Source organism: Anguilla rostrata, chromosome 4, assembly GCF_018555375.3.
Source record: "Anguilla rostrata isolate EN2019 chromosome 4, ASM1855537v3, whole genome shotgun sequence".
In the NCBI taxonomy this organism is placed as follows: domain Eukaryota; kingdom Metazoa; phylum Chordata; class Actinopteri; order Anguilliformes; family Anguillidae; genus Anguilla; species Anguilla rostrata.
This window is the reverse complement of record NC_057936.1, coordinates 39741640-39768118: the sequence shown is the minus strand read 5'-3', so window position 1 is coordinate 39768118 and position 26479 is coordinate 39741640. Positions and strand designations below refer to the sequence as shown.

The window sequence follows — 26479 nt, the reverse complement described above, 5'->3', positions numbered from 1 at the left end:
CTGCGCCTTTGATCGAAGCAGCCACGACTACTTCATTCACACATCAAACGAGTTTTGGATGCGAACTAGAGATTCTCGGAAAGATAGAAAGAAAACAAAAACTTTTTGTTGTGGTGCAAGAAAGTGCATCTGCTTCAGAGGTAGAGTCAGCGAGTAAGCACATAAAGACTCAGCTTGTTTTCTCGCAGATTTGCAGCAAACCTTTTCTCACTAATGTATATGACTGAGTTTTATCTGTAACAACATATCCCACCCCTGGCTTAAAACCTATAATCTGTTTTTCTAAATGTTAGGGCATTGATCACTAGTCCAAACTACTGACTGTGCTGCTATAATACTCATTACATTACAAATTTCATGACCAGAGTCCAGCATTGTAACCATTACTCCAGTTATATCCAATTTATTACAGCACTGTTGGAGCAGTTACTGGAAAGGGGGAGGGGGTGAGTCTATTTATTTATTTATCCTTTGTTTTATCAGGAGAGTCCCATTGAGATTAATGTCTGTTTTAAAAGAGTGTCCTGGCCAAGCGGCAGCAAGCAAGACAATAGTAATTAAGTAAGACAATACAAGACAATGTTCCTCTTCCTTACCATCTGGGCATGCAGATACACATGGGCCTGGTTGGTGCTGGAAGAGCCATTCCCTGCTAGCCAGGCCTGCTGGGATATCATGCTCCTGCTGGTTGTGGAGCAGGAGACCTGGGCGCGGCTGTCCGGCTGAGCTGTGGGGGGCAGTGCTACCTGGGGGAGAGTGACAGGGAGGTGATAGGAAAGAGAGAGGGGAAAGGGAGGGGTGCATAAAGAGAGAATGGTGTGATGGTGTGAGGGAAAGAAAGGTGAAGTTTGTATGGAGGAATAGTTGATGTGTAAAAAAGAGGGATTTGCACAGAAAGAGCGAGGAACAGAAAGAATGAAGAGGGAGGTGGCAATGTAGTATATTTACTGTTAAATTGCAAGTTGTGTTATGAGTGCAACAGTATCCACCTGGTACACTGCACACAGATGGACACTTGTGCTCATTTGAATGTTTTTTGTAGTGTGTACATTTGATATTCCATCCATGATCACTTTCCTTCTTTTCACTCCCCCTGTATTAGGTCAACCAATGTTTTTTATAAATATCACAAATACAGCCACTCAATCGTATAAATTAGAATGTGCCTTTCCAGTGTCTGCACAGACCCCTGGAGGATACCAATTCAACTACTTGGTTTACATCCCTGCAGGTCACAAAAATAGGGCTGTAATTAAGCAATAAAGCACCTAAAAACTGAAAGAGAAAAACTGAGAATGAGAGACAGCTATGTGCCAACATGCAAACCGCTTCACATAATGCAACATTTCCAAAATAAGTACACCCTTTTGTCTCTTTGCCTACAGCATATTAAATACTCAGAAGTGCAGATAGTTGCATTGCATTTGCTGACAGCGTACAGCCACTCACTTCCTGAGTAGAGTTTCTGCTTGGGTGGCACCTGCTGACATGAAACCTGGCAGAGAATGTTCTTCGAAGGCCTCGAACAACAAACAAGGGTCCTGTTACACTAGGAAATTGCATAGACCTCTGCGCTTAAATCATAAATCACCCGACAGACAAAGCAATCCATAATTGTCTTTGCCATTTGAGAGACGGCTTTGGAAGAGAGACTCACCTCCAGGTCCTTCATGTCTGGTGTCAGGAGCCCAGAATTTGCTTGTTGGTTTGAGAGCAGGATGCTGCTAATGCGCTGTGGGGTTTGAGGCTCTCACGCTTGTGAACAGGAGGCACAGGGGGGAGGGGTGTGAAAGCGCCTCGCCGGCGTGCCTGTTGGTCAGAGTGCAGGGGTGTAGAGGAGTGGGGGTGTACTTACTGAATGCTCAGATGTATTGGGTGACTGAGAAATGCTCCCTTTGAGTGAGGAGGAAGAGGAGGGGGAGGAAGAAAGCAGTCGTCTGTTTCCTGACCCCATGGCCTAAAAGAGCGACACCCACATTCATTAGAGAGGATTGGTACCCTCTCACGCACATGCATGCATGCACATACACACAAACACAGGCGTGCATGCACAAAAAAACACACTGGGGTATCATACGCCGGGTGTGATAGACAGGAAGTGACATTTGCACTAGGTTTTGATGTGATGCTTGCAGATGCAGATGCACCTCACCTGCTGTGCCCCACTTCCTCTCCACATCAGCCACTGCACATACCTGTCTGTATTCACACACTGAGTATACCTATCTCTACTCACCCACTGAGTATACCTGTCTCAACCCACACATTGAGTAAACCTGTCTGAACTCACACACTGTGCAAAGCTGTTTATATTAACAGACTATACGTCTCTCCTCACACACAGACTGTATACAACTCTTAAAGCACAGAGGAAACCTGTCTCTACTCTACTCACTCACCGAGTATACCTCTCCACTCACACACTGATTATAACTCTTTCTACTCACTCACTGAGCATAACTCTTTACTCACTCACTGAGTATACCTATCTCTACTCACTCACAGAGTATACCTCTCTCTACTCACACACAGAGTATACCTCTCTCTACTGACATACTGAGTATACCTCTCTCTACTCACACACTGAGCATACCTATCTCTACTCACTCAATCACTGAGTATACCTCTCCCTACTCACTCGCTGAGTATACCTCTCTACTCACACAATGAGTATACCTCTCTCTACTCACACATTGAGTATACCTCTCTCTACTGACACACTGAGTATACCTCTCTCTACTCACACAGAGTATACCTCTCTCTACTCACACAATGAGTATACCTCTCTCTACTGACATACTGAGTATACCCCTCTCTACTCACACAGAGTATACCTCGCTCTACTCACACACTGAGTATACCTCTCTACTCACACACTGAGTACACCACTCTACTCACACAGAGTGTACCTCTCTCTGCTCACACACTGAGTACACTGCTCTACTCACTCACAGAGTATACCTCTCTCCACTCACACACAGAGTATACCTCTCTCTACTCACACACTGAGTATACCTCTCTCTACTCACACATTGAGTATACCTCTCTCTACTGACATACTGAGTATACCCCTCTCTACTCACACACTGAATATACCTTCAGACAGAACCTGGCCTGTGTTCATCCCCAAGCTCCCAGCACTCCCGAGAGAAGCAGTCACTGGATTTGGGGGAAGCTGAAGCAATGTGAGACACACAGTAAGAAGAGCCATGCAGAGGCTATGTCAGCTGTTTCTCATCCCTTACCCACCCACCCCACATCTGCCAAGCAGTGGCCTGGACCAGAAGCCGGTGCTCCTGGGCTGTGCATGCCTGCCGCAAGTACTGTGCGGCCATGCCCAGAATCCGTGGCACAACCTGCTGGATCACCTGCAGGAGGAGGAGGAGGAGCAACACACCAGCACTACAGCGGGGCAACAGTCTCCCTGCCAACAAGCAAGCACACAGCCAGAGATCCCACAAGATGGAAAGCACACAACACAGTGGAGCGTGGCACAACAGCAGTAACATTATAATATTACACAAGCTAGCAGTATAACAAACAGCACCACCTACTGCATGGATGACTAAGTTATTAGTCGGGCGTGTTATTTCATCTAATGTTCAGTAAAAGAACATGACAGTTACCACATGTGGCTATTTGCAGATTTGCGGAACTTCAATGATGTGGATTATGGGAGTCATGAGTGGAACATGCTCATGGAACTAGATGCTCCTAATTTAAATAAACTATCTCTGCAAGTGCTTTTCTTTTCTTTAACATTTTCCTCTTTTTTAGTGAATGGGGATTCTCATGAGGGCGTGAAAAAGTGTCAATGGTATAATGTTGTTATGCCCCTTATTTTTTATTTCTTCGTTATTTTTACTTTATGTCTCCTGATTTAGTTCAGTATCTTAGTTAAAAAACATTTGGGTGGAAGGTGTTGCTACCTGGACTGTGTGCCTGTTGCTGAGGGTGCTGCAGGGGAAGATGGGAGGAGCCTGGGTGCTGCAAGGGGAGGATATGCTGGCAGGGGCCGTCTCCCTGTCCGTTTCTCCTGAGCCCTGCTCATCTGTCTGCCCGGAGCCCCCTCTGTCCATCTCTTCAGGGTAGGTGGGCCAGGGGGGCTAAGCAGCAGGGATGGGGAGAGAGGGATTAGCTCTCCATCTGTGCCATTCAGTTCTGGTTATGGGCTGACTGATGTTGCCTAAATTAATTGATCCATTGATTGCTCCTTTGCTTTGCTATGACACTCAAAATTGAGCTCAGGTGCATCCTGTTTCTATTGATCATACTTGAGATGTTTCTACAACTTGATTGGAGTCCACCTGTGGTAAATTCCATTGATTGGACATGATTTGGAAAGGCACACACCTGTCTATATGTAAGGTGCCACAGTTGACAGTGCATGTCAGAGCAAAAACCAAGCCATGAAGTCGAAAGAATTGTCCGTAGACCTCTGAGACAAAATTGTGTCGAGGTACAGATCTGCGGAAGGGTACAAAAAAAATTTCTGCAGCATTGAACACAGTGGCCTCCATCATTCTTAAATGGAAGAAGTTTGGAACCACCAGGAATCTTCCTACAGCTGGCCGCCTGGCCAAACTGAGCAATCGGGGGAGAAGGGCCTTAGTCAGGGAGGTGACCCAGAACCTAGAGTGGCCAGACGGAAGACACTCCTCAGTAAAAGGCACATGACGGCCTGCTTGAAGTTTGCCAAAAGGCACCTTAAGGACTCTCAGACCATGAGAAACAAGATTCTATGGTCTGATGAAACCATGATTGAACTCTTTGGCCACAATGCCAAGTGTCATGTCTGGAGGAAACCAGGCACCGCTCATCACCTGGCTAATACCATCCCTATGGTGAAGCATGGTGGTGGCAGCATCATGCTGTGGGGATGTTTTTCAGTGACAGGAACTGGGAGACTAGTCAGGATCGAGGGAAGGATGAACGGAGCAAAGTACAGAAAGATCCTTGATGAAAACCTGCACCAGAGTGCTCAGGACCTCAGACTTGGGCAAAGGTTTACCTTCCAACAGGACAATGACCCTAAGCATGCAGCCAAGACAACGCAGGAGTGGCTTCGGACAAGTCTGTGAATGTCCTTGAGTGGCCCAGTCATAGCCCGACTTGAACCCTTTCGAACATCTCTGGAGAGACCGCAAAATAGCTGTGCAGCAATGCTACCCATCCAACCTGACAGAGCTTGAGAGGATCTGCAGAGAAAACCCCAAATACAGGTGTGCCAAGCTTGTAGCGTCATACCGAAGAAGACTCGAGGCTGTAGTGTAATCGCTGCCAAAGGTGCCTCAACAAAGTACTGGGTAAAGGGTCTGAATACTTAAGTAAATGTGATATTTCAGTTTTTTATTTTTAATAAATTAGATAAAATTTCTAAACCTGTTTTTGCTTTGTCATTATGGGGTATTGTGTGTAGATTGATGAGAATAAAAATGAATTTAATCCATTTTATAATAAGGCTGTAACATAATAGTGAAAATAGTGAAGGGGTCTGAATACTTTCCGAAGGTACTGTGTGTGTGTGTGTGTGTATGTGTGTGTATATATATATATATATATATATATACATACACACACACACACACACACACACATATATATATATATATCTGTGTGTATATATATATATATATATATATATATATATGGCCCGCATTTTTCATTTTCATATCAATATTGAATTTTATTTCATGCATGCATAGTATCTGACAAATGTGGTTAGAGGGTAAAGCCTAACATAACACTATTTAAAATTAGCAGTTTGTAAATTTCTGGGATTGCAGCTGTGGTTGACAAACTTTATAATGGCCCAGACGGTTGAAACACTGGCTTTAAGTAAGTCACACGGAAAGTCATGATGTGCAACAGTGATATGGTATACTCATGTTATTCATTAATTATCTTCAGCCATGCAGAACTGGATTAAATGCACATGTGCTAGCTAATTTATTTATGTCTTTACCTCTTCTGAAGAGGGTAGGCACGAGTTTCTATAAGGTTTCTGTTATATATTTTTCTCCATTGCAGCCCGAAAAAGTATTCGGAGAAATAAAGATTTATCTTATTTCAGCTAAGACAAATAGGCGTGAGTGTTTATATCGGCCTCTTGCGTAATGAACAGCCAACAATTTCCTTCTTTTTAGGGGAAAACAATAACCGGTTTATGTTATATTTTGAAAGACAATCTGATAATTCAGTGTTAAATTTCAATTGGTACATATATGTATGAACAGTATTATTAGGATATACTAATAATTATAATTATGTATCCATTATAATTTATCTCTAAAATGCATCGGTATGCAAGTCGATTCATTCATATTGAGTTTGCCGACTCTGTGAGATAGGCTAGATCCAGCTATTCCATCGCAAACTCAATTTCTGTTCATTAAAAATGTCAATTAATTAGACTATTAATTATCAGATATGAACTGCAGACTTAAGAAAGCCTATAGGATACATTGCAACTAAATTAATGATCTAGTAAACATGCATTAAAAAAATAAATCTGTGGAATCTGAAAGATAGGTCTATAGCGATTTAGCTAATAAACGCATAACTAGCCTAAAAAGGCTAACTTTCAATTAAATCATCTGCCCGTTGCAACATATTCTACTCATGTTACATTATAAAAACTGCACATAAAAGGAAAATATGATTTTATATGTGTCATTTAGCATTGGTCAGTCGTGCAAATGTTTTTTTTTTTATTTATTATTTTAAATGTAGGCCTATTATAGGCCTACTTTAAGAGATTGAGTGGCATCATTCCATGCGGCGTACATGCGCTACGGAATATTTTAAAACCCTGTGCAAATGTTCATAGCCTAAATGTGCACAGGGTTTTAGAATATATACCCATAGAATTTAGTTATTTGGACCTCATATCATGACAAACGGAAACGCCAGAAACTAAACATATAGCAACAGCTCAAATATGTATTTCAATTCATAGACCGATGGAATGAAATAAGTTAAGGTAGAACACAGGCTATATTGTTACGGATGTTACTGAGGTGCTAACTGCGGGAAGTGTTCAATCAGTAGTAGCCTATACATGAAATTATGTTAAGTGGACAGCTTTTTTTTTGTAAAATACCGCATTATTTCGCAAAGACAGCAACCATGTATGTCCTTCATTGAAGATGGTCGTATAACTTTAATAATAATAACAATAATAATAATAATAATGTTGGTATTATTATTATTATTATTGAAATTCTGAGTAGGCCTATATACCCCCGATAAGGAAATATCGTCTAGTCAACATTAGTAAAAAGGTGTTCGTTTTGTTTTAAACTAAATCATGTCAATAGTTACCAAAAAAATTCACATGGGCACACTCATAGCGATAGCCAGCGCCAATCCCCCGTAATTTTCATAATCCAAAAATATGTCATGCCTGTTCATAGTTTTGCCAAATAGCCTCCTATTAAACTACTATTGGATAAAAAATGGGCGTGTCTAAACATTTCTCACTCATTTCCTTGTAGTCGCGCATCAGCAGATATAAAAGCACAGCCATGGCGATTCGTTACCCTCCCAGAAAATAATAATAATTATAATAATAATAATACAAAGTATAGCCTATAGCTACAGTATCATATATGGCTTACGTCCCCTCTTATAATAGCTACCTTTAATAGGAAGTCGCGTTAACACACGCACGGTATGTCTAGGGTAGGCGATATTCAGAAGAACGACTGCGCATCAATGACAGCTTTCAAAGCACAAACATTAAGTTTCCTCACATTGTTTTTTTTTTTTTTTTTACCTGTCCGACATTAATGTAGGACACGGTCCATTTCAAAGTGGCTGCAAAGCTGTAAAGCTGCCGTTTCAGTCCTTCGCGGTACCAGATATACAAATGCGTCAATGTTCTCTAAAATGGAGATTAAAAAAAAAAATAAAAAAATCTGGCACAGCAAGAATAAAACAGACACAGCACCGCTTGCAGTGTAGGAGGACTTTATACATGCTCACACATTCAAGTTTTTAATGCAGGCAAGAACCTTCATTTCCACTCGAGACAGTTTGAGCTCTCTCTCTCTCTCTCTCTCTCAATTCAAATGGCACTTTGTTGGAATGAAAAATAACAGTGTTACCAAAATATAGTACACCGTTTTACAAACGTAAATAAAAAACAATAAAGAACAATTAACAATAGCTTGCATGTTGAAAAGAATTCTATACAATACACATATATACCTAAACACACATATGTAAATATTATATATGCATACATGCATATACACATGCACACACCATACCACACACATATACGTGCATGTGTATTGTAGTATTCATGAACACATACACACATACTACAAGGCACACCATACACAGTGCAATATACTCTTTAATATGAATACTGTAAAATATACAGTAAGTAGTTGGCAGCAATTAGCTTGTAAGTTACTGTAATACATTTCACAGAATGTTTACTGTAATAACAACTACATTACTGAAATGATTCCTGTAATAACAATTACAGTAAACATACTGACAAATATATTAAAGTAACTTACAAGCTAATTTTGCTTACTGTTACAGCAAGTTACTGTAAATTTTTACAGTAACTTGCTGGCCGGCAGACTGGTCGCCAATCCACCGCACACCATTCACTCAATCTACAAGCAATTTAGAGTCTACAATAAGCTTAACTTGCATGTCCTTGGGCTGTGGGAGGACATCAGAGTAAACCCACACAGACACAGGGAGAACATGCAAACACAAAGAATCCCACATGGGATTTGAACCAGGGACCGTTACGCTGTTAGGCGACAGTGGTATCCACTACACCACCCCAACTGCCCCTGTAATACCCCTGTCGGATGACTGACAGGTCTTTTGAAAATGAAAATGTAAAGGTGAGTTTGCATTATTTTAAAAATTTTGTCTGGATAGATGCGTGACAACACGGAAGTAAAATTTTAAGTGGCAGAACTACAGCCAATTTTAATTTATATCAGCCTCGTACCATGAGAAGTTGGTTGGCCTTCAAAAATGAAAAGATGACCAAGTGGAATTATCATCAATCATGTGGTCACAAGAAAGAAATGTTACTTCAAGCATACAGATTTTATGATTTCCGGTTGCATTTTAATTATGATACGGTTGTGTCATATACAGTATGGTATGAAAAATGAAAAGTCAAATGAATTTAAATGTGTGATGTAGTATGATCACATGACAGTTATTTTTTCATGTTACTGCCACCTGCTGGTAGAAGTTTGTAATTTTCACTAGGTCTGGAAAGGGTTATTACAGTTGCACAAAATCTGTCTACCCTAACACCAATCTAATTCAGCAGGGCAACGTGCACATTGAGTCGAACAAAAAACCAACACAGGGCTTCTCCCACATAATAAAAATATCACTGTATCTACACATTTATACAAGTGTTTGTGATTTTAAAATTAGTCCTCAAAAAATCACAATGTTGTTACAGCTGTTACAATTATGCATCCTCTGAGTTCCTATAACTAACAACATGCTTTTTTGCTGGTTTATGTTTACAGAATGCCATCTAAAGAAAAAATGAGAGGGTTGGTACTCAGGGAGGTCATTGCGAGGGCTTCAGATTTGGAGATTAGGGACACTAGATGGTGTTGAAAACCATCTACATGTAGTGCCATTTTGGAAAGACATTATGCATTTTATATGGTGTTTAATATTTGTCAAAGTAATTAATTGTACTTATCAACATGTATGACTTTGTTAATGTTCAGCTAATTTTCTTGCTGCATTGACATAGCATCATCTTCTGGATGCTCCAAGTGATTAATGGAAAAGAAACACCCTGGTCACAAGCATTAACAATAAGCGCACACCAGACTGTTCAGTAGGCTATTTGCTTTGGTGTTAAGGAACAAAGCCAGCACCTGTGGCAGCCATACATGACCAAACTATAACACCCCACAACCATGTTTCACGGATGAGGGGGGATGATTGGGATCTTGGGGATCTTGACCCGCACACTTTGCTCTTGCCATTACTGTGATATAAGTGAGCCTTGATCTCATCTGTCCACGAGACCTTTTTTGAGAAATCTGCAGGCTCTTTTATGTGCCTTTAGCTAGGCCTTCCTGGTTTGCGGCTAATTAGTGCTACGCATCTTGCAGCGTAGTCTCTGTATTTCTATTTGTGAAGTCTTCTATAGACAGCAGTCAATGGCACATCCACACCTGCCTCCTGAAGAGTGTTTTTGAACTGCCAAACAGGTGTTCCCAATAGGCCTGTCAGAAAACTTAGGTAATCGATTGGAACAAAAGTCAGCATGCAACCCAGCCCTCCGGGACGGGAGTTAGGCTATGCAATGTACATAAACTCCTCAAAAAAATGTTTGGAAATTTGTGATTGGTCGATCATATCTCTGTTGTCACTGTATTATTAGCATTGTATCTTATATCATTGGAAAGCCTGTTCATTTCCCTTTACAATGATGTCCCATTTGTAAGGATCATGCATTTGTGGGATGAGCAGCACAGCTGATTATGTGGGTGAGGTCCCAAGTGAAATGTGGCAAATTTCCCTGCCAATGCCAAACAGTGTATTCTCCTGTTGGTGTTGACCCTATTGTTTTGAGCTGTTTGGGGGATTAGATGATTGAACTCTCTATCAGTAACAAGGAAGAAACAAGACATATTGGTAATTTTATGCTTTGTTCATTGAACAAACAGTCTGGAGCCTCAGTAGTGGGTGTAAGAACCATAAGCAGCCACCATACGCAGCCACTACACTAACCCCATCCTCCAAGATGACAACGCTCGCCCCCACAGAGCCAGGGTTATCACAGACTACCTCCAGAATGTGGGAGTAGAGAGAATGGAATGGCCTGCCAACAGCCCAGACCTCAACCCAACTGAACACTTGTGGGATCATCTCGGGTGTGCTGTACGTGCTAGAGTGACCAACGCAACCACGTTGGCTGACCTGCGATGAATCCTGGTTGAGGAATGGAATGCCATCCCACAGCAACTCGTGACCAGGCTGGTGACCAGCATGAGGAGGAGGTGCCAGGCTGTTGTGGCTGCGTATGGTTCTTCCACCCGCTAGTCAGGGGCAATTCCAGGATTTTTTAAAATGAGGTGGCACAGGGGGGACCAAGAACCAGTCAGGGGGCATGGGAAATCTGAAAATTCTATCAGAAATAAATACAGCATTGAAAATTGGCTTAGAAAACACTGGGCACGATTTTAGAAACACTGTGCCCTAATACAGGTGGTATTACATGAATCAGGCAGCGATTGACAGCAATCAAATCCAGTGGCGTTGGGCAAATGTCAGATTGACAGTACTCTAGCCCAATGGCGTTGGGGGGGGCACCAGGGGGGGCCAATAATATTTCAGGGGGGGTTGGTGCCAACCCGTGCCACCCCTTTGGACACGCCTCTGCCGCTACTGAGGCTCCAGACTGTTTGTTCAATGAATAAAGTGTAAAATTACCAATATGTCTTGTTTCTTCCTTGTTACTGATAGAAAGTTCAATCATCCAATCCCCCAAACAACTCAAAACAATAGAGTCAATACCAACAGGAGAATACACTATTTGGCATTGGCAGGGAAATTTGCCACATTTCATTTGGGACCCCACCCACATAATCAGCTGTGCTGCTCATCCCACAAATGCATGATCTTTACAAATGAGACATCATTGTAAATGGAAATGAACAGGCTTCCCAATGATATAAGATACAATGCTAATAATACAATAACAACAGAGATATGATCGACCAAACACAAATTTCCAAACTTTTTTTGAGGAGTTTAGAATAAACTTCAACGCCCAGTATGCTTTGCGAAAGTAAACTTCACGTTAATCTGTTTAGCTACCGTCGTCAAGGTGTAATTTAACCCGATTAACCATGGCGTCCTAAACCCAGCAACTGGTATCACGGAATAAGAGCAAATGATCGGGAAATTCGTTTAATTAGGGATATGAAAAAAGCAGACGTAGGCTTAAAAATATATAGGTATAAGCGACAGTAAAAACTATAAACGCGTTAGACTAGACTAGATGGTAAACATTAGGCTACTATGTTAACCGTTGGTGCTCAAAGATTAATTAGAAACCAGCTGTGCGTATTCTACTATTGCTAGAATGTCAAACGCAAAAGTTAGTACATCTAAAAATGTCCGAATTAAAACAAGATCTACTGAAACAAAAGTGAGAACTTTAGAAACTAAACCAAAAGGGAAGACGGACCCCCGCGAAAAGAGGGCATCGAGTTGTCAAAGGTGTCACCATAGCAACGAATCCGAAGCCAAGAAGACACCTGATGACCATAGGATAAAAAATGTAAGGAAAACCGAACCTACGGTGGCTTCCAAAAAACATAAAAACACAGCATCTGATCATAAAGAGCATCAAGTGCACAAAACAGCGTATGCATTTCCAAGGTAAGAATACGTAGTCTATTCCGCTTTATTGCTGTAAAAAATTGACAACAATCTGTTACTAATTTTGAGTGAGTCTAATTCATAAATTAAATTGTCAAAGTTAATTTGTCACAGGCCATGTTTTTAAAGGGTTCTGACTTTCGTCTGAAGTAGAGATTTATTTTTACGCATAGAACGCATTTAAATACACGTGAGACAAGTTTTGGGCTCATAACGAGACGTGTGAGTTGGGTTGAAAAGCCTTAATTAGCCTATATTACAGGGTAACTTACGTGTGTTGAGGATCCTTACGATATTTTAATTTTTTAAAACTTTTTTGTGCCGCAGTCAGAAGGCCTATACGGTTATTGCTCCAAACCCAAAGAAAAGGAATGAGATACAGCGAAGTAAGTGGCATTGTGTTCTATTGTCATTTATTTCTTTGCCCAGGCGTTGTATGCAATGTGCCACCACTCGCCAGTCTGTGAAGTCCACGTTGTGTTCACGCGTTTGGACTTTGTAGTACACACACGATAAATACAGCTAGGGATGCTTGTTTGGGTGTAATGTAGCGGAAGATTTATTATCATCATCATAGTAACAATATAGAGTACATAGCAGGTTAGCTATAGTGAAACGTTAGGCATAGGCTATTATTGTTCTCGTCACTTTTGCTTTTTCAGAGGCCGAGGCTGAGCTGACAGCTCTGGAAGATTTCAAACTGAGACACGCGATGGGCTACGTGTCTATCGCCCCCAGAAGAGTAGGTAAGCTTAATTCCAGGCTAGAACACTTAGGCCTACATCGTTAGTAAAGTTGTTGCAGTGATTCGCAATTAATTCGAAATTAATTTATTATCTGATATGTATAATATATTTTACTTTATCGCAATATCACAAATTTTAAACTGCTACCTTCTGGATCTGCTCCAGTGTTATTTTCCTACTTAAAGCCACCGCAAAAAGTGATCGTGAAGCTGGAGTAATGTTAGCTTTCTAACATTTCTAATTTGTAATTTCCCAAAGAAGCTTGTATGTATGGGCAGTTGGGCACAGGTGCATGTTCAATGTGGTATCTAAACTGACCAGTTAAGAATAAGCTGTCCAGTATGCATTATAGCATAGCAGATTTTAAGTTCACTGCCTTTGCAAAATCTTAATTAAAATATATGCTTACAATCAGTGATTAAACACAAAAGCTTATGTGAAGAATTGTACATTACCTAAACCAGACAGATGTTTGTATCAGTCTTGATAAACCGAGGACAGGTGAAATCGAAATTTGAACGTGTAATACTGAAAATCCCCACAGCGTTGCGCAGTAATGCAACCTCCCAACCATTAACTTCGTTATTAAAATGAAAGGCAAAGTGTTATATTTTACTTTGATTTAAATTAGCTGCAATATTCATGAAGTAAGCTGAATCTAAGTCAGCACCAAATTAAGTTTCAGCCTGTGGTCTCTATCCAAATAATGAGTGTGGTGCTACTGTGGGTCTTCTGAGTGACACTTGTCCAGTTTAATAGTTTTGGATTGTTTTGCTATTTCAGGAGGATGCTTAACTTTGGAAGAGGTTCGGAACAAACAACAGAAAGAAATGCAAATGAGCCAAAAGTGAAAACAGGTATCATTATGATAACACAATGATAAAAAATTCCCTAACACGTTTCTCACATTGAACTAATTTATTTACATGATTATTTATCAGAATACTCATAGTCTTTACACATTTTCAGCGCATTACAAATGCAGTGCAGCAACTGTTTAATTGCAATAGGCCCTACTATCTTCAGCACACAACTATCTTAACAAACCATTGTAAAGAGATTAATTAATGAAGCATAATATATATATATATATATATATATATATATATATATATTATTTATTTATTTTTTTACAGTAGTTTTTAACAATGTCATTAACATAATAAACTTTGATTTGTGTCTTTTTTTTCAGGTGAAAGGATTTATGACTAAAGCTGTCCTACATAAATGATAAATGAGGTTTTAACAGCAAGTTTAACTCACTGTGGGAAAAGGAAAAAAGAGTGTGTACATCAGGGCTTATAATATTTCTCAAACTTGGTCCAACAAATCCCTGAATTACTGAATTACGATTTTTATTTTACATCTCCACAATTTAATCAGTATATAAATTCTTTAAAGAAATCCACTAAGGCTGTTTGTGCTAATATTTTTCCACATTTTTGTTAATATATGCACCTCCTGAAAACTTTGCTAAGTTTACTTTGTTGTCCAGTAATTTGGTTATTGTCGCACTGAAAAATGTTTTCTTTTAATTGATATCCTTACATCCTGATTGGGATTCCATTGCCAGATCAATCAAAACTGATAAATTGATAAATTGACTGATAAAAAGCTGGACCAAAAACTAGGATATACTGTGGTCTTTGTACAAGAATGAGAAATGCAGATTTGTACATACATGTAACATTCTGTTTCAGTTGTTTCATCACAATGACCAGTTTGCTTACAAAAACATACTATCCTACATACATGGTGAGATTATAATTAAGTAATGCAGCCTTGTATGACATACAATGCTGCATTTCTTAATTATATCACCATAGGTATAAATTAATACAATGGCAAATATATATTAAAGAAGCACAGATTGTATTGTAATACTGAGGTTATCTTCTATTATTGTGCTAAATTGTTTTGCTATGAAGGCTTAAGTGTCCTTCTTAGTTGCACTTGTACTTTTGAGTAAGTCCTGTAAATTATAACAGCTAATAAGGGATTCGTATGGACTGAATCTTTTGTAATGTGTTAAACAGTGTTATATCTTGCGCTGTTGTAATAATTTCATCTTTTTATTATTGTTATTGAATTATGAACATTTAATCCATTTAACATTTAATCCATGTACTGTACAAGGATAAATACCAATTAGCACTGCACAAGGATAAATATCAATTTGCTTGTGTCTGAGTGAGAATATTTGAAAGGTTGTAATTGCAACTGTAAAATAATATGGTTAACCAAATCGTTCCAACTTTTTCAATGGGACAAAAAAATAAAATTAATTTGGTTCTCCTGCAATTTCTCACCTTTTACATAGGAGCCTTATAGGAGTGCTGATAGACATCCTTGGTTTCACATGAATTAACACAACACGTTAGTTAACCTCGAAAAAGTTTTGAACGGGAAAGTAACTGTGATATGAGGTATGATTTATAATTTGCACAACGGTCCTAAACGAGTTAGATATGAAATGTCAATTCAATGTATTGTTGTTTTACTAGTAAACTACAATACCCAGAAGTCAGGAAGGACACTGGACACTGCAGCGGAATGTTTTGCTTCCAGAATTTGTCATTGACTAAAGAACGCAATTCCCCAAATATTACATTAGCTAGATATAAATCACATTTGCATACTTAATATTTTTGTTTTCATATACATGTAACAAAATGTATTTCATTTGTTTGATCTACGATACTTTATATTCATAGTTTGATGTAGCTACCTAACGAACTGCTAGTTAGCTAGTTGAATAGCTACTATCCATATTGGCGCAGAGTGACACGACAGCCCACGTGTATTCGTTGTTGTGTTATTGTTTTTGTTGTTATCACTTATTAATTGTTTACGTTAATGAATAGTTAGGTAATTTAGTTGGGTAGCCATCCGTTATTAGTTTCAGGTACAGCCCTCCTCCCGTCGCATTCCAGTGTTCGATTGGCTAATGTTACTTGAGAGGCCTCTGCTCTTGAGTTGGGAGTGTCTTGCTAGCTGCCAACCCGAAACTTAAGAAACAACCTGGGCTTCCAAACAAATAGTTAATTAGACAGCATATTGAACATCAGTTTTAGAGGGGCTTTGCTCACTTTCTGTCATTGTTTTTTTAGCTAGCCTACGCTAAACTGCTATCACAGCTCTCTGAAGACTCACGTCAGAACGGCGTGCGTTGTAAGGTGCTGTCTGAAGTAAGAACTTCCTCGATTCCGTTAACGTTGGCTAGCTATTGTTAGCTACTAGCGGAGTTAAAGATGCCAACGTTGCGGGACAGCACTATGTCCCACCCCGGCGACAATCCTCATCAGGTCCGAGTGAAAGCTTACTATAAGGGGTAAGTGGAAACCGCGCTTGACGGTGGCTGCGTCTGTGTGTGGGACACTAGTTGACTTGGCTGCTAGCTACGTGCTATGTGAAACGACCACTGCTGCTTAGCTACCTTGCTGGCGACCTAGCCAGAAGTATCTAACGAGAAAGTTGGCCAGTAATTAACGAGGTAACTAGTCAGACGAAATTGAACTTGACTAACGCAACTGATTTCTTAATTTACCTCGTTAGCCATGTAACGTTAATGTTGCTAAGCCTCACGTAATCACCACTGTACTGTAACGTTAACCCCTAGCACCAGGCTAGCTAATGTTTGTTGAACTGTTAGTACAAAGCCTTTTATTTACTTACCTGGCACTGATTGCAAGTGGGTAGGCTACTTCATATGAAAGGGAAGTCCCATAAGAATTTATGCGTAACTAACTATGGATTGGCTGCTATCTGTTCAAATAATATGTTAGTTAATAGCTAACGTTATTTCTATGTAGCATAGTAACAAGTCATATTTTGTTATGCTTGTAACGTTGACAAAGGGTAACTCTTGGTAGTCTATTAGCTAACTAGTCTTAACGTTTGAGGTAATTATGTTAAGCTAGCACCACCGAGGTATTGATATGAAACCAATGACTAGTTGGCTCGTTATGCTACTATGCTGGCTTTGGTTCTCCTGTCTTTCTCATTTCATCATTGGAAAAGTCGCTGCTGGTCACAATGATACCACATTCCACTCTTTCATTTCTTAAAGCTATGTGTGAAAAGTCCCATATGCAGCCTGAAATGGCTTGCATTTATTTAGACATCACAGGTCGCCCACGTACGCGACTCCATGCTACCGTTACTGTCAATGACAGTGATGGCTGTGGTCTGTGGGCTAACTAGTCCGGAATACACCACTGCAAGGCGTCACTACATAGTTAGTGTTATGGTCTTCAGCGACTTGTTAATATCCTTAAGAGCAGGGAAGAATATTCCATAAGGGAAGTACTATTCAATAAAATCCAATGAGGTCTTCTATTCTGAGCTGACAGATAAAATCAGGGAGTGTTCGGTTTGACAAACGAACTAATTTAACTAACTAACACGTTGTCTCACAAGGACTGCCAGCTTAATGATTACTGTTATTGACCTAGGTGAACTGGGCTGCAGTCTTTCTTAATTATCTAATTATCAGAACAGCATCATATTAGTAGAGTAGCTAAGAGAGTTGGAAACCATCTCACCGCTAACTTGCTAGGGTGTGACCTCATGACATTGCGTGGGGTTATGCGTAAAGAAGGATTATAATTCTTTGTAGAATAATTATATTCTGAAATGGAAGTCATCTGTATATGACGTCTGGCTATTGACTGTCATCTGTGTGTAAAGATTGCGTTCATGTTTTGCCGGAACTGGACAAACCAGTAATGCCAGAGGGTGTGTTCTCCAATGGTCCTGACACACACACACCCACGCTCACTCTCTCACTCACTTGCATGTGATTTTCTGAACGGAATCATCTAGCTATCGCTGGTACACTGGCTGAAAGAAATTTCAGCTATGCCTGCAATGCGCTGTTAATCACTGACTTCCATTTGTGCAAGGGTTCATTCGTTTGTTGTCCCTGTCTTTTTTTTCTGCTGTGAATCGTGAAGTTGTGTATGTTTGAATCATTTTTCAATTAGGCACTTTTGGATTGGAGGCCCATTTGTTGTAATAAAAGTGCAATGACATGTTGGCTGTAAATTTAATAGGAAGGTGAATAAATTTGTCTCCACATTTCTTGAACTTCTGGCTTCAGTTAATGGGATTCATTTGAATAACCTTTTACCTAGGTTTGTGGGCTACTCATGGAGTGAGCGTGAATATTAAAGCTATTAATACTCTTGTTTCTGTGTGTGTGTGTGTGTGTGTGTGTGTGTTTCATGTTAGACTTAGTCAGTTGTGCAGACTGCAGAGGGCAGAATAGTTAATTACCTTCCAAAATTATTTATAATTACTCAGTTTATTTTTCCTCAGAAAACATTATTTGCCTTCAGGGTTTGAGATGTCAGTCCTGTTATAACGGTTGCTTTTCTTTTCCCATTTGTTACGTAAGCTACTGTTGGCCATTATCCATTAAGTGACATAATTGTTTGTTGCGTACAGTTTTAAAATACAAGTTTGTGAAAAAACATTTTTCAGAATCATGAAATCTTTCAGGACGGCACAGTGGTGCAGTGGGTGACACTGTCGCCTCACAGCAAGAAGATCGTTGGTTTCAAATCTCGGCTTGGGGCCTTTCTGTGTGGAGTTTGCCTGTTCTCCCCGTGTCCGCGTGGGTTTCCTCCGCGTAATCCTGTTTCCTCCCACAGTCCAAAGACACGCAGGTAGGCTGATTGGAGACTCTAAATTGCCCATAGGTATAAGTGTGTGAGTGAATGGTGTGTGTGCCCTGCGATAGATTGGCGGCCTGTCCAGGGTGTATTCCTGCCTCTCGCCAAATGTACACTGGGATAGGCTCCAGCACCCCTCATGACCCTGCTCAGGATGAGCAGGTATAGATAATGGATGGATGGATGAAATCTTCCACTTTCTGAATGGTTAGAAGAAAGAAGTTAAAATCTTTGACCTGGTCTTATCGCTTTCCACACAGGGTATGAATTAGTGAGGAGTCCTTATCAGCATTTACATGTAGTTTACTTCGACTCCATCTCTCTGTTTTCCCCGCAGAGATTTGGCGCATTTTCCAGGAACATTTCGAGTGTGTATTTGAGACACTTGTGAGAATGTGGATGCACCTCATACCCTCTCAAACCCTTACATTCTCATGGTTACGCTCTTTATTCGCTTGGCAGATGCTCTTGTATCGAGCGAGCCTTTAGCCTACTGTTCGTCTGTGGATACGGCGAGATCGAGGCGTCCGGTGGAGACCTTGTGGGAGGCCGGTGGCCCAGCTGAGCGCTGGCAGACGTCGGAGAGCAGGGAGCATCCCAAAAACAAGCGGAGTACCTGCCAGGCTTCTCAGAAGAGGCAGCTGCTGCTCTCACAGAAACCCTCTCCCATTGGAGAGGTGCTAGAGCCTGCCCTGTGCGTGGCTCAAGTGGCTTCTGTGAAGCACAAAGGCCCCCTCTCATGGCCCTTACCCACCAGCTTGTAGGAACTGAAAGAAGGCAGGAAATATCCACAACGGAGACCAGTCACTACACGATTTCTGGAGCATGTTCATGTTTGCTGCCCCACCGCACCTCGAATACCGTGAAGATTAGGCCAGGAGGAAGTGGCAGTAAATGTAACTTGTTACAGTTACATTTACAGTTAAGACGTCTATTTTTTTGTAATCCTGCTTCAGTTTTTAAAATATTTTTCGGGGGCACTATTTAACTGAGTGGTTCATGCCCAGTTCAGCTAAACACAGAAATCTTTTGGCAGACCTTTTCGTTACAGGGTCTGACTCAAACTTTCTCTGAATGTCGTCCTATGACCAGATACTGATTGAAGCTGGCACCTCGTTGTTGTTGGCACCTCGTTTCTCTGTTTTACTTTTCCATTTCCATTTAAACTTTTTATGAAGACTCGCTTACTCTCTACCTGCTGCTCTTTAAATGTTGCTGGTACTTAAAAATAGTGCTTGGTCTGCTTGGCGATTCTCTCAAATATTGTTTTCCACTGATGCAAATCGGTGGTGTTCAGTTCTTGGGTTCTGGAAAAGGTTCCCCCATTGGAAAAGGGCCATTGTACTTTCTATCCACAGTGTTCAAGGGCACTTCATTGTACCTCCCCCTCCCCCCCCACTGCATGGGTTTTTGAAGGTCTGTTTTTTGCATTTACAAGGGCATATTCACCATACCCCCCACCCCTCCCCCCACCTATGAGTGTGAGCAGCTGGGTGCTGTGAATTTGATCGCACGCACGCTTTCGCCCGCACACCCCCTTCCTCATTGTGGCCCGCCAGGCCTGATGCGTTGTGTTTCCTGCGTGCTGATTGGCTGTCGATGGAGAGGCTTCTCTCCACCCAGCACTGTCTCCTTAATGACAGCTCTTTGCAGGAGTGGACACAAAAGATAGTGTTTTAGCCGTGGTGAATGTGCAGGGTGGCTGCCTCCTGTCCTCATCCATGGCTTTATCTGGGAGTCAGAGCCCGGAGCTCTAAAGGGAGGAGAACAGAGGCAATGTGCTGCTGTGTGACGCTGCATTGTCGTTGCTCTGTCAGCGTGAGAGCGTGCGTATGCATCAGTTTGTTTGTGTGCGTGTGCGCGTGCAAGAGCGAGCATATGTGAATATGCGCTTATGCAAAGTGGATGTGTACTTATGCCAGCAGTAGCACTGTGTGTGTAGGCGCTTGTTTGTGTTGGTTGTGTCTTTGCCTTTGTTAGAATGTGTGTTTGAGAATGTGTGTGTGTGTGTGAGACTGTCTGAATCTGAGTTTCCATATTGGGTGTATACTTACATCAGCGGTAGGTGTGTGTGTGTCGCTGCCTCTACTTGTCACTTAAAGCACAGCACAGTAGATGTCCAAACTTTACACGCAGTGCAATGGTGCCCCCGGTGGCTGTTGTGGACCACTGCAGCTTTAATCTCCGGAAGCTGGCTGCGTTGTCGTAGCGACTTCCCCGGCTTTGCAGCCCTATGCTCGGCAGATGAGGTGACAGAGCTCCAGAGGCTGAATTAGGCACTGTGGGCCTCATGCCTCCCTGGCTTTTACGAGCTTATCAAACACCACACCCAGCCACGCCCCCTCTACTACTGGCCGTCCAGGCCAGTCGTGCTGCTGGTATTCATTCTTTCCCTCTAATCAGGACTGATTTAAACCTGATGCACCAGGTGAGTTAAATCTCTGGCCCAGTCAGTGGCATTAATCGATCAATTAACTATCCGGTAGAAGAAAAAACCAGCAGTTTTACTCGCCGCAAGGGCCAAAGTCCCACACTCTGTCACCCTGCCTGTGTGCTGCCTCGGCACCGAGCCCAGAAGGTGTTCAGCCTTGAGGGCTGGGGCATCACACACAGTGTGAAACAGCTGGAGGAGGCGGCGGCGGCGGGGGGGGTTCTGCTTGATGTCTTATGCGGAGGAGGGAAGGGAGGAGGAAGAGGAAATGGTGGAGGTGCGGGCAGATGGAAACGTGCAGTGCATTGTGATGCGCTTTAATGCCGTCATGGAGCTGCTGCTCCTCGCCAGCGGTCACGGTCTCGGTCTCGGTCCCGGTCCCGGTCCCGGTTTCCCTGGTTGGCCAGTTGGTCCCGTTCACTTGCCAAAGACTGTAATGAATAAGATTAAATGCACCCCCCGCCCCACTTTGAACGGCTAGTACGCTGCCTAGGAAACTTGTGCCGTCGGCAGTCGCTGCCATGACATTACTGGGTGTTATTTTTCCAAGCAATGCGCCAGATAAAACTGAAAAACAGCTATACCCCCCCCCCCCTCCTTTCTAATCAGACCTGAGTCTGATGTCACCTGCCCAGTCAGCGACATTACTCAGTCAATGAACTGTCAGGTACAATAGAAAGAGCGGCAGTGCTACTGGCCTTAAGGGCTAGATTAGCCTATCTCTGCTGGTGTACTGTGGTGTTTTATTAAGCACTGCTGCTTGTGATGAAGGCTGTTCTGAAATTCCACTCCTCTCAATCAAAACCATAGATTCCACTGGAACTGTGCGTGTATTGAAGCCAGTGTTCCCACAGGTCCCTGAAAACCTTGAAAATGCTCTATTTTGTATTCAAGGTTGTGTTTAAAGGCGCTTGACATTCTGTTGGTCTATGCATTTTGCATTTTTTTTCATTTTTCCCCCTGCTTTGTCCCCAGCTGTACATATCCTGCGTGATGAAAATCCAATCTTGCAAATAAGGTGACAGTAATATTCAGTTTTTTCTTGAATGGTTAGCCTACATTGTGAGGGTGGGGATTTTGTCAATTTGACAAATTCTTGTTTGATTTTTACTAATATGATCAGTTATTTACAAATGACTGTGAAAACTCACAAAACATCCTTGAATAATATTAACCTCTTAAGGCACAAGCCAAATTTTGCCAATCCTTGCCCATTTAGGGGGTACCCTATTTAAAGCTTTATAACTCCAGATGTGAACACCACAGAGACTTGAAAATGGCTTAAATGAAGCAAGACATTTGTACAATTTACAATACTAACACAGATTAGTTTATATTCATAATTTTGGAAGAAATAAAGTGCCACAAATGCAATTGTTTTGACAAAAAATCCAAAATAAATTTGCACTTTTTAAGTTCGCAATGAAATACTGCGAGATTGAATATATGCAGGAGGTTAAACTATACATGTGCTAGGTCAAAAACTTCTTGACCACAAGTTCATAAAATCTAAGGGTGGATATGTAGAACTACTATAGATGTATGAAGCAAAAACTAAGCAGTGTACCCAGCATCTCCAAATCTATCCAAAATGTCTAAATTATGCATTGCTGTAAATCATAACATATCCATGTATTTCACTACAAATCAACTGTTTTGACTCAAGAAAATCACTGTTGCATAATTTTCAAATGGGAATTACAAGCTTTCAGTCAGTACAGTGGTCTAAAATAGCTAGGTGTCCAGAAACATATCCAAAATGTCTCCAAAATTGAATAAAATGTTTTTTGTCCATTATAAAGCATATAAATGAGCCCCTTATGAGGGTTTAAGATGAAACATTGCTATCAGATTAAAAAAATAATGCAAAAACATTGTCACACAATGCGGTACAGTACCTAAATGTGTAATAATTAACTCGTGTGTATTTCTATACTCTGTACTCTCGTATGTTTTATTGTATGGGGATGAGACAACATGAAAACAATTTTCACCCGTCCACCACGTTTTGGCAATGTTCCAGCTCTGTCATCACTGTTGCATGCTTCACAAAAACTCTTACACTTCCGTCTAACGCTTACATTACAGTGTGAAATATTTACATTATATAACACCACTAACCTATTTAAAAATACTCAATTTCAAAAAGAACGTATATAACCGAAATATTTTGAACGATAATACTTACATAGCAATGGTGAAATCTCCTCTATGTTCAGTAGATAGAGACAGAGAGACAGTATCAATTATATTGTTCTATTCGCTTCTGTTTTTCTCCAGAAAACGATGTCAGCTAGGTCTATCAGCAAACATATGGCTTAGCTATGTTCAGAAGTCCTCAATAATAATAGTATTTTTCAAGAAATTACGAAATATCCTTGAACATGTTTCGTTAGGTGCATCGTATTTGTCTGCTAACAGAGTGTGATTGCGTAAGTGAATGCTATGCTAAGAATATTTTCTGTTACGCTGACCTATAAAACGCTATTCCGAAAGCAGAATTAGACATGTTATACATCGTTAGAAAGCTTATACTCTCGCCTACCGAATAAATGAATTGTAAATCTAGTCAGACTGTACTAAAAAGTGCGACGACGCCGTAAACAACAGGTGTGGTGTTACGCACAGCTATTTTGGAAGATACCCAGGCGTCACAGATGCGCCTATATTTCCCAAACGGATTGTCCAAGACAATATATGACCACGCAGTCTCAAAAGGGACATCTCTACACGTACTACTAATGAAACTGAAACAACGCGTTTCTGTTTTCATCTCACACTTTGGTTGCAGTAGCACCGAATGTTTGAGTTTAGTAATTTAGGCACGCGGGCGTGCCCACCACTAGGGGCTGTGCGCTAAGAGGTTAATAACTTTATATATCACTTCTCATACAATAGTCTGCAGCCCAAAGTGCTTCACAGAAGAACGTTTGAATGAAAAAAATGGGGGGGGGGGCAAAAAAAGAAATGGAAAAAATAATAACAGAAACAACACAATGATGAGAGGCAATGTGCATAAAATAGGAGAATGGTAAGATAATAAATAAATCATTATAAATAAATAATAAATAATCCAACATAAAATCCATAATAAAAACAAATGTACTAATTAAAAGCCAACGTAAATAAGTGTGTTTTCAGCAGAAGACTCTCAAACTTGAAGGTCCAGGCCTGGTCCAGGCCCGGTCCAGGCCCGGTCCAGGCCTGGTCCAGGCCTGGTCCAGGCCCGGTTCAGGCCCGGTTCAGGCCTGGTCCAGGCCCGGTTCAGGCCCGGTCCAGGCCTGGTTCAGGCCCGGTTAAAGCCCGGTTCAGGTCCGGTTCAGGCCTGGTTCAGGCTCAGTTCAGGCCTGGTTCAGGCTCGGTTCAGGCCCGGTTCAGGCCCGGTTCAAGCCTGGTTCAGGCCCGGTTCCGGACGGAGCGTCTGGTCAGAGCCGCAAGGCCGGGAGACCCAGGGCTCAGCCGCCTGCTCGTATTCAGTGATTTCATCACTAAGGCAACGTTCATTACTTCAGCTTTACACAAGATGGAGGAGGATTTGTCCATTTCTTTTTCCCTACTACTCAAAATTGCAGTTTGCAGTTTTTTTTGTTGCTGTGGGCAAAAGAGAAGGAAATGCATTTTGGTAGATCACTGGCTAAATAATAATATATATAAAAGAATTATTTAGAAAATATATAAAATATCTATTCATACTGTGAATCTTCAAAGGAAATTTTACCCCTGTTCCATTTCCTATGTTTACCATATGTTCATGTTGTTTCAGTCACTCCAGTAAGGGCAAAGGGAAGCATAGGAAATAGAATATGGGTAGAATTTCCTTTTAAGGTCCACAGTATAGGCTACATCCTTTCAGAGGAGATGCCTTATGTGTGGAAATGCACATGAAGGCAGCAGAAGACCCCTCTCTGCATCCCCTCAGCGTTTCCTGCAGCACGCCCTCCTGTCAGGGTCACTGGGCAGACTAACGCTTTTACCCCTCTGCTTATTTCACTGCTCTTTTCCCCCCTCTCCGTTTTACAGCCATTCTTTAATGAAGTCCGGTGTGTGGAAGTGCAGGTTCCCTTAATGAAGGGGACATAAAGAGTTTGTGGGGCTCTGCCCAGGGATATGGCTCCTTTTTATGAGCTCCCGCGTCCCTCGCCAAGCCCCCTCCCTCCTCTGCAGTGCAGCTGCTGTTTGTTTTGCTTTTCATCAACCGTCAAGCGAAAGACATGCTAATTCACAAGCGTTTTCCTGGCGTCCGGGCCCAGTGCTCCATTTTCCCGGAACGTCTTTCAGCCGAATATTCCCAGGGAATAGTTTGTCGTTTTTAGTCTCTCCCCCCCCCATCCCATTGGCTCCCTGGTTTTCCCGGGTTTTTTTAATCCCCTCTGGAAAAGGTACGCTGTCAGCTGCTTCGCGATGGCGCAGTTGTTAAAATGCACTATAGCAAATAAACGCTGATTGATAGATGGAAGGATTTATTGGTAGGCGCTGGCCCCTTGTAAATGCGGGGCCTCGTAAAAGGCGAGCAGGGGGGCAGGAGCCTCGTTCCCCGTCCTGGCCCACGCGTGGCCTCCGTGCACCCCCATCGCCGCGGTTACGGCAGCGCTTTCTGAACCCGGGCTATCCCAGCACCCCCGCGCGTCTGTAGCCGTGGCTTCAGAAAACAGTCTCCTCAGATTCAGTGTGGAATTCTTTGCTCACACCTTTCGTTTGGTGAACACCGCTGCGTTAGCCTTGTGAATCCCTGTGCCGCTGTGCAGCCTTGCTAACCTACCCGCTGAAAGGGCGTAGTGCGATAAAACGGGTTTACGGTCTGCTTTTCGTTGAGCGAATTGGCCCCCCTCCCAGCTGTAAGTCCCGCTACAGCAATGACCCCAGATGGCGAGTGAGGCAGGGTGGTTGTGTGGGGGGGAGCGGTTTAAGGGAGGAACTGGGTGTCTATGGCTGCGGCTTCATGTTCCCATGCAATCCTGCCATTTTGTCCTTGAGCAAGAAACATCTGACTAGCCTATAGACGGGCATGGCGTACACCAAGTTCCTAATTGACTCCTAAACCTTCCTGCTAGACCAGGTATACTCAAATCTGGCCGTCCAGGCCAGTAGTGCTGCTGGTATTCATTCTTTACCTCTAATCAGGACTGATTTAAACCTGATGCACCAGGTGAGTTAAATCTCTGGCCCAGTCAGTGGCATTAATCGATCAATTAACTATCCGGTAGAAGAAAAAACCAGCAGTT

The 26479-nt window shown here is 41.8% G+C and overlaps 2 protein-coding genes across 15 annotated transcripts in view; one reads left to right on the top strand and one right to left on the bottom strand.

The window, feature by feature from the left end:
- Positions 1–17288, bottom strand: part of LOC135253386 (polyhomeotic-like protein 3) — a 28190-nt gene extending 10902 nt beyond the window's left edge. For 3 of the 14 annotated variants that reach the window (XM_064332601.1, XM_064332606.1, XM_064332605.1), the window contains exons 1-4: positions 7778–7933; positions 3930–4106; positions 1856–1957; positions 597–746 (exon numbers count right to left, since the gene is read on the bottom strand). In XM_064332601.1, coding sequence (XP_064188671.1) covers positions 597–746; positions 1856–1957; positions 3930–4079 — 402 coding nt within the window. In that variant the 5' untranslated portion in view covers positions 4080–4106; positions 7778–7933. The other 11 variants (XM_064332604.1, XM_064332607.1, XM_064332603.1 and 8 more) reach the window with 11 other exon arrangements.
- Positions 15683–26479, top strand: part of LOC135253387 (protein kinase C iota type-like) — a 32244-nt gene continuing 21447 nt past the window's right edge. Inside the window, exon 1 of the mRNA XM_064332618.1 lies at positions 15683–16482. Coding sequence (XP_064188688.1) covers positions 16403–16482 — 80 coding nt within the window. The 5' untranslated portion in view covers positions 15683–16402. The remainder of the gene's footprint in view (positions 16483–26479) is intronic.